Genomic DNA, 12065 nt, shown 5'->3' with positions numbered 1-12065 from the left:
TTCCCTCTGTAGCACTTCCCTGAGTCGATCAAACGCCTAACTGGACACCCAAGGATGTTGAAACCGTTCTTTAAAAATGGAAATCTCACTGGGAGGAATGCATCTGCTGAGGGAAAGTGGACTCATTAAAACATGTTTGCCACCACTTGCTAGTAGTGATTGACTTTGTTACCGATGAAGCAACTGTAGTCTAAGCATCTTTAGTGAGTATTTAGTAACCCGCGCTGAGGATACTTTCTTTGTCTTTGTAACTTCTCTGCAGTCTTTGTTTTCCAGCGCACTGGATGAGGTGATCCTGCCTTTGTTGGATTTCACAGGGCAAAAAGGAAAAGGTCAAGCAGTTGTGGGGTTTTTTGGCTTTTGGTTTTTTGGGGACGTGTGTGTATGTATATGTGTATTTTAAGATTGAGACTTGATGATGGTTACACCATGCATATAGATGGTCAGTTCATGTAAATGAAGTAGATTTAATATGTATCACCTCACAGAGTTTAATCATGTTCCTAACAGTTTTTTGTTTTAAGTTTTAGAATCCTGATTATTTTAGACCTATGTGCATTTAAGGTTCTTGAAATTTTCTAGATATTAAAATTGTTCTGAAGTACAGATAAATTATTTAATCTCCTCCCCCAATTTTCAATTTCTTTTTTGTGGTTTATTTTGTTTGTTTTTTTTTTTTTTTTTTTTTTTTTTTTTTTTTTAGATAGGGATTCATTGTGTAGCTGTGGCTGTCCAGAAAGTCACTATTGTAGACCAGGCTGACCTCGAAGTCACAGAGATTCACCTAACTCTGCCTCCCCAGTGCTGGGATTAAAGGTGTGTGCTGCCACCACCCGGTTTTAAAAAAAAGGCCTCTATATGTACCCCAGGTTGTTCTTGAACTTGCTACATACTACACTGGCTTAGAACTGTAGGTTCTGCCTCAATATCAAGTACCAGGATTAAAGTCTACCATGCCCAATTTACTTTTTTTTTTTTTTTTTTTTTTTTTTTTTCCCCCTTGGTTTTTCAAGACAGGGTTTCTCTGTATTGCTTCAGAGCCTGCCCTTTGTAGACCAGGCTGGCCTGGAACTCACTGAGATCCGCCTGCCTCTGGGATTAAAAGCATACACCACCAATGTTAGTTTACTTTTTTTTTTCTTCTTCCTCCTTTGTAGACCAGGCTAGCTTCCAAACTTAGGATGATCTCGGGATTCTGCTCCCCAAGTACAGGCATGTACCACTTCACCAGGTTTACACTGTTCTTGATACATTAAATATTTTGTTAGTTTATGGGACCTTAAAGTAGCTTTTTAGTAAGAATGTAATACTTAGGGCATGACCCTTTGTTTTTGGAAAGATTGTATCTGTAGGTGAAAGGTATAAACAGAGAAGTACTGTCCTGAAAAACCAAACAAAAAAACTTACATTCAAATTGATAGTATTTTACAGTCTCTTTTCTTTTGAGAGAAAGTCTCACTTTTGTAGGGAAGGTTGTATCAAACTTGTGGTCTTCCTGCCTAGCCTCCCAGGTGTTGGGATTAAAGACATTTTATTTAGGAGGGGGTGGAAGAGAATCTTTGTGGAGCAGATTCTCTAAAGTTTAGTGATTGAAGCAGAATATAATTCTCTAGCAGATTGCAAATGTCATTCAAGTATCATTCTGAAGATTAGAGAAATCAGACCTTGGTTTCCATCTTAGGCACTGAATAAATGACTAGGTATGGTGACTCACTTAGATGTAGATTTGAGTGAGAAGGTCAAGGGTTCAAGGCCAGCCTTGGCTACATGACACTTTGTCTCAAAAAAGAAAAATTCTGTGAAATAATAAAATTTAAACAAGTGTCGTTGATCTCTTTAACAAATTTTTTGACTTATTTATATGTATGAATGTTTTGCCTTTATGCATGTATGTGATCACAAGGGGTACTGGTGTTTACAGAGTTCAGAAGAGGACATTGGACCCCCTGTTTATCTGGAGCTATAGTTTTAAGTATAGTTGTAAGACATCATGTTGGTGTTGAGAATTGAACCAATGTCCTCTGCAAGAGCACTAAGTGCTGTAAACTTCTGAGCCATCTCTCCAGCCTCTCAGGGCATTTATAGAATGCTTGAAATATTCCAGGCAGGGTTCTTCTAGATAGTAGTTAACTAATACTTTTTTTTTTTTAATCTCTACTTGTAAAGGATTTATCATTAGTTTCAAATCTACCTGTGCTTTTCCCTCAAATTTTCAGTTTTTCCATTATAAAATCACATACATTTTAATATGATGTGGCTAAAAACAAACCCAATCTAATGTTCTGCTTTGTAAATTATTTTTTAAGTTAATTGTCTAGAGCTGTGTTAATAAAAGTGAATAGTTCAAGAGTTTTGGATTCCATTTTTATAACAATTTGATTTAGGTAGGAGTGGGAAGTGTTGAGACAAGGTCTCCTATAGCTTTTTTTTTTTTTTTTTCCTACCCCTGCCTCCCAACTGCTGGGATTACAGGAGAATTCCTGGTTTTTAGAACTATTGGAAAACTTAGTTATCCACTTCAAAAATCCATATTCCTTGAGGGATATAGCTCAGTGTTAAAATTGCATGCTTAGTACATCCTAGCTTTAATCCTGGTAAACTGAATTGAACAAAACAGTCCTGACAGAAGCTGTCATATTGTTACTACTAGTATTGATGCCCTTTCAATCAAATCTCATTTGTTAGGTGATAGTCATTTTGAAAAGCTGCAGAAAAGTAACAAAAACAGTACACTGAAGACTTAACTTTCCTGTGGAAGTACCAGTTAATTACCATTTAGCCAGCTATGCATTATTTATGTTTCCATATGCGTTTTTTTTTTTTTTTGGTTTGTAAATTTTTAGATCACTCTGTGTGTGTGTGTGTGTGTGTGTATGGCTTAGTATGTGTTGGGGGGTGTCAAAGCAAACTGTTGGGTGTATTCATCATGTGGGTCTGAGGGATCAAACTCAGGTGGTCAGAATTGATGGCAAGTGCCTTAAATCACTGATCTTGCTAAATCTTTGGTTTGGCTTTTCCAGATAAGTCTGTGTAACTCAGCCTGGCTTTGAAGTTCTAGAATAATTGGCATGTGTGCTACCACACCCAACCAACCATGTTTTTCTTTTGTCCATCCATTCCTCCATCCCTCCCTTTCTCCCTTCCTTCCTTTCTTCCTTCCTTCCAAGTGTGTTGGTTCAAGATGGTGTTTTTTAAGTCTCATGTATAAGAACAAAGGCATTCTTTAAGGTAACCATAATATGCTTTCACCTTGAGGTTAACATTCATACACTGAAGTGGGAGTGAGTATGCATGTGTGACACTTAAGACCAGGTGTTCCATTAGTGCCTACTTTCCCAGCTTAGATACATCCTCAGCTCCAGGTACCATGTTAACTAATATATTGTTTATTTATAATTGCCAAAGAAGACAGGCTATAGGAGTGTGTTATTCTCCTCCCATGGAAGCCTTGGAAGCTTGGACCCTTATATGATCATCTTAGGAGGTGGTAGACCCTTTGAGGGGTGGGTCCTATATATGTGCGTAACCCTAGCATTTAGAGGTGGAGGAAGAAAGATGAGAAATTCCACTCTAGTCTGGACTATCTGGCAAAATCCTGTTTCAAAAAGAAAAGTCCTAGAAAAGGCTATGAAGTCATAGGGACACTGTCTTGGGAAAGGGTGAATGTAGCTCTTACTAAAAGACTGAGTTGTTACCAGCAAAACCAACCCAGGTGCTGGGGAATTTCTGTATATGGCCTTTCCACTTCATTTTATATACCCAGGGAGTCTCAAAAATGCCAATACCAGGTTGTTTGGACTTCCAGCCATCAAAATCATAAGCCAAACATGGGTGTTATCCAGCTTCACATATTTTGTTAAAGCAGAACAACAGACTGAAGATGGCAATTTTCATCTCACTGACTTTACTGCTTAACTTTACTACACCTAACTTGACTTTATAGTCTGTACAAGATTGGTACATTATCCCAAAACTGTCACAGTAAATGCCAAAATGGTGTTTGGAGTATTTAGAGCCACACCTGTGATCCCATCTACTCTAGAAAGTGAGTCAGGAGGATTGTAAGTTCAAGGCCTGCCTGGGCAATTTAACAAGACTCATCTCACAGTTATGAAAACAGTTTTAAATTGATGGGGATAGCAAAGGCCCTAGGTTCTGTATTCTTGGTTCAGTAGAACCTTGGCTTGTAACTGTTCCAGTTCAAAGTTTTGTGTCTGGATAGTAAATCCAAGTCACAAGGGGGAAAAAAAACCTGGGTAGTGTAAACACATGAGGAATTTATTTAAAATATATTGAAATTGAATATGATGGCACACACTTTAAATCCCAGCATTCAGAAAACAGAGGCACATGGATCTCTTGAGTTTGAGGCCAGATTGGTCTATAGAAAGACCCTGTCGTTCGTGTGTGTGTGTGTGTGTGTGTGTGTGTGTGTGTGTGTGTGTGTGTTTAAAATAAAATTATATACACATATAGCTTTCTGCAGTAAGAGTGTGGAACTTAGCTTAGAAAATAATTTGGAAAGAGAGACAACTTTTAGCTCCCATTCAGAATCAAATCATAGTCTGTCTCATTCCATGCCTGGGAGGAAGGGCACTGCCACCACATTTTCCTCTGGGGTCAGGTTGTTACTTGCCACCAAATACATTTTCTTCAGGCTTTGCTTCTTTGTTGTTTTAAGGTCTTACTAAGGCCATCCTGGCCTGAAAAGGCCTTCGTATTCCAGATTGGCTTTTCTCATTGTTTGTTCTCTTGCCTCAGCCTCCTAGAGTTAGGATTGCAGATCTGTGCTGTCATACCTGGCCTAAAGAAGCATTTGTAAGTACAAATGAGAATGGACAGGACATAAACTACAAATCCTTTTTATTAAAGTTCAGATATGATAGGGCTTGCCTGTAAACTAGTACACGGAAGGCTGAGGCAGGAGGATATGGTCCACATATCATGACCCTATCTTTATAAAAAAGGAAAAAAAAAATAACAAAAGCCGGACCTTTTGTAAAGTATGAAGAATTTACTACTTTTTCACTCCAGCATGGGGAGGATCTGCAGATTGCGCATTAGTCAGCACTTTCTGTTGAGAGCTGGTATTTATTTAGCTAATAGACTAGAAACAGCACTGTATAAAAACTTGAGGACAACATTGGTCTAACTTACTGAGATAATAGGTTCACTCCTTATGTTATTTACATAAGGAAAATTTGCCCTTTGATTTCATTGTTCTTCCTGTCCCAACGTTTGAGTCAGTTTGTCTAAGACTTGCTTTGAACACCGCAGCCTCAGAAGGGCTAAGATTACGCCAAAACATCTGGTTCTGGTTCCTCCTCCCTTTCTGCCTTTCTCTTCTTCTCTTCCTCCTCCCAAATGGACCTCAAGTTGTATAGACAAGGAATTTCTTGCCAGGCAGAGTCAAGTGTATCTCTGCAAGTTCGAGGCCAGCCTGATCTACAGAGTGAGTTCCCGGACAGCCTCCAAAGCTACAGAGAAACCCTATCTCAAAAAAAACAAATTGTATAAACAAGGTTTTTTTTTTTTTTTTATCTTTCTGCCCCAGTCTTCCAAGTGCTGTGAATACAAGTGTGCTGGTACATGACTGGTTTATGGTTCACTGGGGATTGGATCCAGGATTTTGTGCATATTAGGCAAGCATTCCACCAACTGAGCTGCATCCCCATCTCCTGGCTTAATTTCCTTGATATGAAAAGATTATATAGGTTCTTTGTAATTATGCTGAAGATTGAGAACATGACAGTAAACACCTGTGTGTGGGTTAATTGATAGAGGCCTCTAGAGGTCAGAGACTATTAGAAGCCACTTCACACAAATAAATATAAAGGAAAAACAAATAACATTTCATTTCAAATTTATTTTTGAGACAAGATTTTGCTTTGTAGCCTAGACTGGCTTTGAACTCACAATAATCCTCTTACCTCACTTTCCTGAATGCCTTGTTTACAGGTATGAGCTTCTACATTTGGCTGGGCAATATCTCTTCTTAAGAATGTTCATTCTGTGATGTGGGTGGGTGCGAATTGCCTCCAAGAATGTCTGTGCATTTTTTGTGTGCATATGAGGGAGGCCAGAAGAGGGCATCAGATTCACTGGGACTGGAGTTACAGATAGTTGTGAGCTGTCCTGTGGGTGCTGGGAACCGGAACCCTAATCCTCTGGAAGAGTAGACAGTGCTTTTAACCTCTGAGCCCTTCATACTGCTTTGTATTACTATCTACAAACTAAGTTAATATCTTTCAGAAGATTTCTCAGGAGCATGGTGATACAACTTGTAGTTGCAGCTACTTGGGAAGCCAATATAGGAGAGGATTGTGAGTTTGAAGCAGCTTAGTCTAGATAACAAAGTGTGATCTGGTCAAAATAACAACAACAAACTCCACTATCTATACAAAATGCTAATGAATGTATGTATAACAAGTCAGAAAATCTTATACCATTTTGCAAAGTAGAAACGATAGAATAAGGTACCGTAATCCTAAGTACTGTCAATATACTTCAGGAAAGTAGATACTAGAATTAAATTTCAAAAAGAGCAGTATTTAATTTATACTGATTTGTAATTCTAGGAATTTCCTTTTTGCTTGGTTTATATTGTTATCATGTTTATTTATTGATTGGTTTTGAGATGAGATTTCACCATGTAGCCTGGACTAGCATCAAATTTCTTGTCTTTGCTTCCCAAGTGCTGGGATAAGACGTAGGCAGTGCCATTTATAGCCCTGGAATTTCTTGTAGGCACGAAATTTGCTGAGGTGCTATAGAATTTTTAGTGTTCACCCAACTTCCCCTAATAGTCGCATCATACATAAACATGGTACAGTTACCAAAATAAATTGAAACAGGTAAAATACTGTTAACTTCAGACTTTAACCACCTTCTCATTCCCCAAATGAGAACCCTCTCTGTCCCAGAATCCAATGCAATATACCATATTATGTCCAGTAGTCACTGTCCATATTATATCCAGTGGTCATTGTATCTTCCCTTCAGTCTAGGAGGATTGTCTTACATGATTTGTATGATACTTGTGAGGGGTATTGGTTATGGTTTGTTGTATATATTAGAGCTCCTGAGGCTAGAGAGTTAAGGTACACTTATAGATCAGAAAGCTGTGGTCTAATGATGAAACTGCCAGTAATAAATATTTTAGAGGAAGCTGCCATGAGATTGTGCCTGTATCTGTTTCTTCTTTATATTTCACCAACTAATTTCAGCTTCTGTGGGTGCATCTTCCCTGTAGTAATTACTGAGATGGTATTTTCTATTTCATTCCTCCTCTGTTTGTTAATTAGTTTACATCAAGGACAAGTTGTTTTCACCAATTTAGGATTCAGGGAAGGATTTCTTATTCTATTATCCAGTTTTAATTTTAAGCCTTTTGTTATTGTTGTTGTTTTGATTTGTTTTGGTTTTGTTTTTTGAGCAGGGTTTCTCTGTGGCTTTGGAAGCTGTCCTGCAACTAGTTCCTTGTAGACCAGGCTGGCCTTGAACTCACAGAGATCCACCTGCCCCCACCTCCCAAGTGAGTGCTAGGACTAAAGGCGTGTACCACCACCGCCTGGCTAATTTTAAGCCTTTTTTTAAAAAAGGTTTTACTTTTATGTGTTTGAGTGTTTTATGTGTGTGTGTCTGAGCAAGCACCACATGTTAATAGAGGCAGGAAGTGAGCAGTGGATCCCTGGAAATTAGAATTGCAGACAGTTGTGAGCTACCATGTGGGAGCTGGGAATCAAACCTGGGTCCTCTGCAAAAGCAGCCAGTGCTCTTAACCACTAGGCCATCTCTCCAGACAGATTCTTTTAATCAAAATGTCTTTTTTTTTTTAAGTAATTTATTTATATTTTATGTACATTGGTGTTTTGCCTGTGTGTATTTCTGTGTGATGGTGTTGGGTTCCCTGGAACTGGAGTTACACACAGTTGTGTGTGCTGCTATGTGGGTGCTGGGAATTGAACCAGGGTTCTCTGGAAGAGCAATCATGTCTCTTAACCACTGAGCTATCTATCTCTCCAGCTCCCTAAAATGTCTTTTTAAAAAGACTGGCTTTGAGCCAGGCGTTGGTGGTGGTATATGCCTTTAGTCCCAGCACTTGGGAGGCAGAGGCAGGCAGATCTCTGTGAGAGCTAGTTCCAGGACAGGCTCCAAAACAATATAGAGAAACCCTGTCTCAAAAAACAAACAAACAAACAAAAAAAAAAAAAATTGGCTTTGGACTTGGGTTGTAGCTCAGTTGAAAGAGTGCTTGCTTGGCTTGTGCAAAGCCCTAGGTCCAATCCCCAGTACTGTATGAAACCAAGTGTAGTTTACACCTGTACTCCTAACACTTGGTATCAGAAGTGTCCTCTGGTATATAATGAATTTGAGGCCAGCCTGAGCTACATGAGACTCTGTCTCAAAAAAACAAACAAAAGACTGTTTCTGGCTTGTGCTGGAGATAAGCCCCAGGCCCTCTCCTTTACTGAACTAGTACTGTGCCACAGAACTACCTCCAGATTTGGTACAATTTCTTAAAGGTATCAAATTGTTTTAGAAAATGTCTGACGTCAAAATTTGTTTTTATATGTCCACTATTCTGTAACCTTCAATTTAGTTTTAAGCTTGATAAGCTAGGCTTGATGGTATATTCATGTAATCCAGGGTTTGGGAAGTAGAGGCAGGAAGATCACAAGTTCTAGTCCACTTTTGAATATATAGTGAGATTCTAATAAAAGAAAGTTTATTAGACTTATGTTCGACTTTTATGACATGAGTCCTTCGTAAGTGGTACTGTCTACTTTGTATTTTATATAGTTTCTTGCTGATGACATTTGCTATGGAGTCATAATTGTTAACAACCAAGGCTTTCACTTTGAAGTCAGGTTCTTTACCCCTTTGCAGTTTGCTAAGTGTAGTGTATTTGCTGACGTTGGCATGCTGTGAATGTCTAATTTCCATGCAGTATTCTGTAAAGAAGAGTCCCCTCCATCCCGAAAGCCTTACCCTGACTGTTCTGAGCTTTTGCTCAAAAGGCAGGATAAATGCTTCACTTTCTTCTTGTAATTCTCATTTTTGGAGTAGTAAGCACCAGCATTAAAACTTTGCTTTTGGATGTATGGTCTTCTCTTTCTGAGTACATTTTTTCTACTGATTCCTCGTATTATTTCTCAGTGCTCCTTCTTTTCCCTCTTGCTCTAGCATTCTTATAGAATAGTAAAAAAAAGAAACTAAATTTACATTTTGTGAGCATATCTAGGTACTTGGTTTGTCTTGAGTCAATGATATACCTATGATTGCTCCCAAAATTTATCTTCTTTTTTTTTAAAAATTATTTTATTTGCACTGATGTTTTGCCTGCATGTATGTCTGTGTGAGGTTGTCAGACAGTTGTGAGCTGCTATGTGGGTGCTAGGAATTGAACCGAGATCCTCTGGAAGAGAAGTCTGTGCTCTTAATTACTGAGCCATCTCTCCAGCCCCCAAAATTTATTTTCAATAAGCAGCTTTAGAAATATAAAAAATAACCTTCCCCCCCCCCCCCAAGACAGGAGCTTATTCTGTAACCCTTGTTGGCCTAGAATTCAGCATGTAGACTAGGCTGGCTCTGAACCCTTTGCAGGTTGAGATTACAAGTATGAGCCCACCATGCCTATCAAAACAAATAAATCTAAAATGGTAAATTGTTTCCCTCTGTGTTCCAGATACGTCGGTAACCTTTCCCGAGATGTGACAGAAGCTCTCATCCTCCAGCTCTTTAGCCAGATTGGACCTTGTAAAAACTGCAAAATGATTATGGATGTAAGGGTATTTCACTCAGTCAACGTTCTTTAAAAAAAAAAAAAAAAAAATGAAGGCTGTCATTCCTTCAGAACTTCTTCATCAATGTCTAATTTATAAGGATCTTAGTGAATTTGTTATTAACCTGTCTAGTAGACAGTCACATTTAATTATTTTGCTAACTGAAGGAAGAAAGTTGAATTGATCGTTTTTAGAAAGCATAGTGTATATGTGTGTGTATTTGCTCTTCTTATAAGATGTATCAAGGCATCAGAATTGTTTTACATGTAGTGTCAATCAGTTGAATAATCTACAGGTTCACTTATTGGATCTAATTGGGGTAGACTTTTAATATAATAAACAAATGTATATATAATAAATAATGAAAAGGAATTTTTAGCTTCATTTTTAAAGGTTTCCTTGCATGTCTGTCAAACCTTAATGTATAAAAAACACATCAAATTTATTCATATGGTTGGTGTTAACTATGAATAATATCTAGCTTTTAAAGCAAAGTTTATTGTTTATGTGTACAGGTAAACACACATCTTATGTGCATATGTGTATAGAGGCCAGATGTCAACATTGGTGGTTCTTCATGCATAAATAGTAGGGTCTTAAAGTGTAATCCAAGATGACATAGAACTAGCTATGTAAGCTAGGATGGGTGCAGTCTTCCTGCCTTAGCTTCTCAGGTACTGATATTACAATGTGCCACCACAGCCTGGCAATTAATTAATTGTTTTGCATGTTTGTTTATTTGTTTTTGAGGCAGGGTTGATGTAATTCAGACTGACCTGAAACTTGAAATATTCTACCTCAGCCTCCTGAGTGATAGTGACAGATATGTGCTACCAGTCCCCCAGAATCTCAATTATTGTAGAATGAGAATTTTTTATTTAATTTTATGTGATTCTGTGCACTGACATTTTGGATTCGTTTCCTTTAGTAATTCCTAGAAAGCCTTAGAAAGATTTGAACTGGTTATGAAGTTGTTCTGATATCCTGCACTGATAGGTTCAGACTATTAGATTTACTTTCTGCTTTAATTTATGATAAAGTATCTTGAAGCCACGTGTGATAGTGCATGCCAATAATGAGACAGAGGCAGGAAGATCACAGCAGTTTGGAGGCCATTCTAATCTCATAGTAAGTTCCAGACCATCCAGGGCTCCATAGAAAAACTGCCAATAAATAAACAAACAGCATCTTGCTTTGGGCCATAAGTTAGCTCAGTTGTAGAGTGCTTCCTTAACAGGAACAAGGCCCTGGGTTTTGGGCTCCAACACTAGGGGAAAAGAAAAAAAATCTAGGTTTTATTTATTGTATCACAGTTACCAGGAGAAAAGAAGAGGTATTTTGTTTTTGTCTTTTAAAAGTCTTTAGACTCACCCAGGATGTCCTCAGATATTTTTTCTCAGATTTAAAATTTTTATTTCATATAATGAGTGTTTTGCATACCTGATGCCCATGGAGGTCAGAAAACCCTGTCAGATCCCCTGAAATTGGAGTTTATGGATGGTTGTGAGCCACCATGTAGATTCTGGGAAACAAACATGGGTCCTCTTAACCTCAAGTGTTCTTAACCTGTGAGTCAACTGTTCAGCTCCCAAGGGAAGAAATTTTTAAATGCTTTGCAGTAGGCAAAGAACTTGTTTCAGAAGTCCACATTCTGAAACCCATTGTCAGTATTATCAGAGCCTGCTTAGTGTTCATAACCCAGTTTAAGAACAGGATGGAGAATATTAGTTAAGATTTTATGTTGTTCCACAAATTAGAAGCAGTAAGATGTATAACTTTGTAGCAATAAAAAGTAATATACTGAGTAGGAGTATTGTTTATGGTAGAATATTATGTAGTGGGTACATTTGATCAATAGTACTGCAAAAAGAAACAAAAAGTGAGCTAAAGGAAAATTAAACTAAGTAACTAAGTGTTTACTTTTTTATCTGAAGTTTTACTTATGGAATGAGTGAATCATTCTCCAAGGCCTGCTAACTGTAGAAGTTCTGTATATTTAAGGGGATTTTTTTTTTTTTTTTTTTAATGGAAAAGTAAGCTTAAAATTGACTTCTGTATTTCCTCTTTCCTCTCCAACAGACAGCGGGAAATGACCCATACTGTTTTGTGGAGTTCCATGAGCATCGTCATGCAGCTGCAGCACTGGCTGCTATGAATGGGCGGAAGATAATGGGTAAGGTAAGCTGTCATAATTGCAGAAGGTGACTTGTACTGGAAAAAATGTTTTTCTTTTTTTATTTTTATTTTGCATATCCCAGTTCGCTCTCCCTTTCTCCCTCC

The 12065-nt window shown here is 38.0% G+C and overlaps 1 protein-coding gene across 3 annotated transcripts in view; it reads left to right on the top strand.

The window, feature by feature from the left end:
• Tia1 (TIA1 cytotoxic granule associated RNA binding protein) overlaps window positions 1-12065 on the top strand; it is a 28189-nt gene that overhangs the window by 767 nt on the left and 15357 nt on the right. For all 3 annotated transcript variants that reach the window (XR_007833888.1, XM_051175028.1, XM_051175027.1), the window contains exons 2-3: window positions 9689-9785; window positions 11865-11963. Coding sequence is in view for 2 of the 3 variants with exons in the window: in XM_051175028.1 (XP_051030985.1) it covers window positions 9689-9785; window positions 11865-11963 (196 nt within the window). In the remaining variant the exon portion in view is untranslated. The remainder of the gene's footprint in view (window positions 1-9688; window positions 9786-11864; window positions 11964-12065) is intronic.

The sequence above is a fragment of the Phodopus roborovskii genome, unplaced genomic scaffold (assembly GCF_943737965.1).
Source record: "Phodopus roborovskii unplaced genomic scaffold, PHOROB, whole genome shotgun sequence".
Classification (NCBI taxonomy): Eukaryota; Metazoa; Chordata; class Mammalia; order Rodentia; family Cricetidae; genus Phodopus; species Phodopus roborovskii.
Note: the sequence above shows the minus strand (reverse complement) of the source record. Positions and strands in the feature narration are given on the sequence as shown.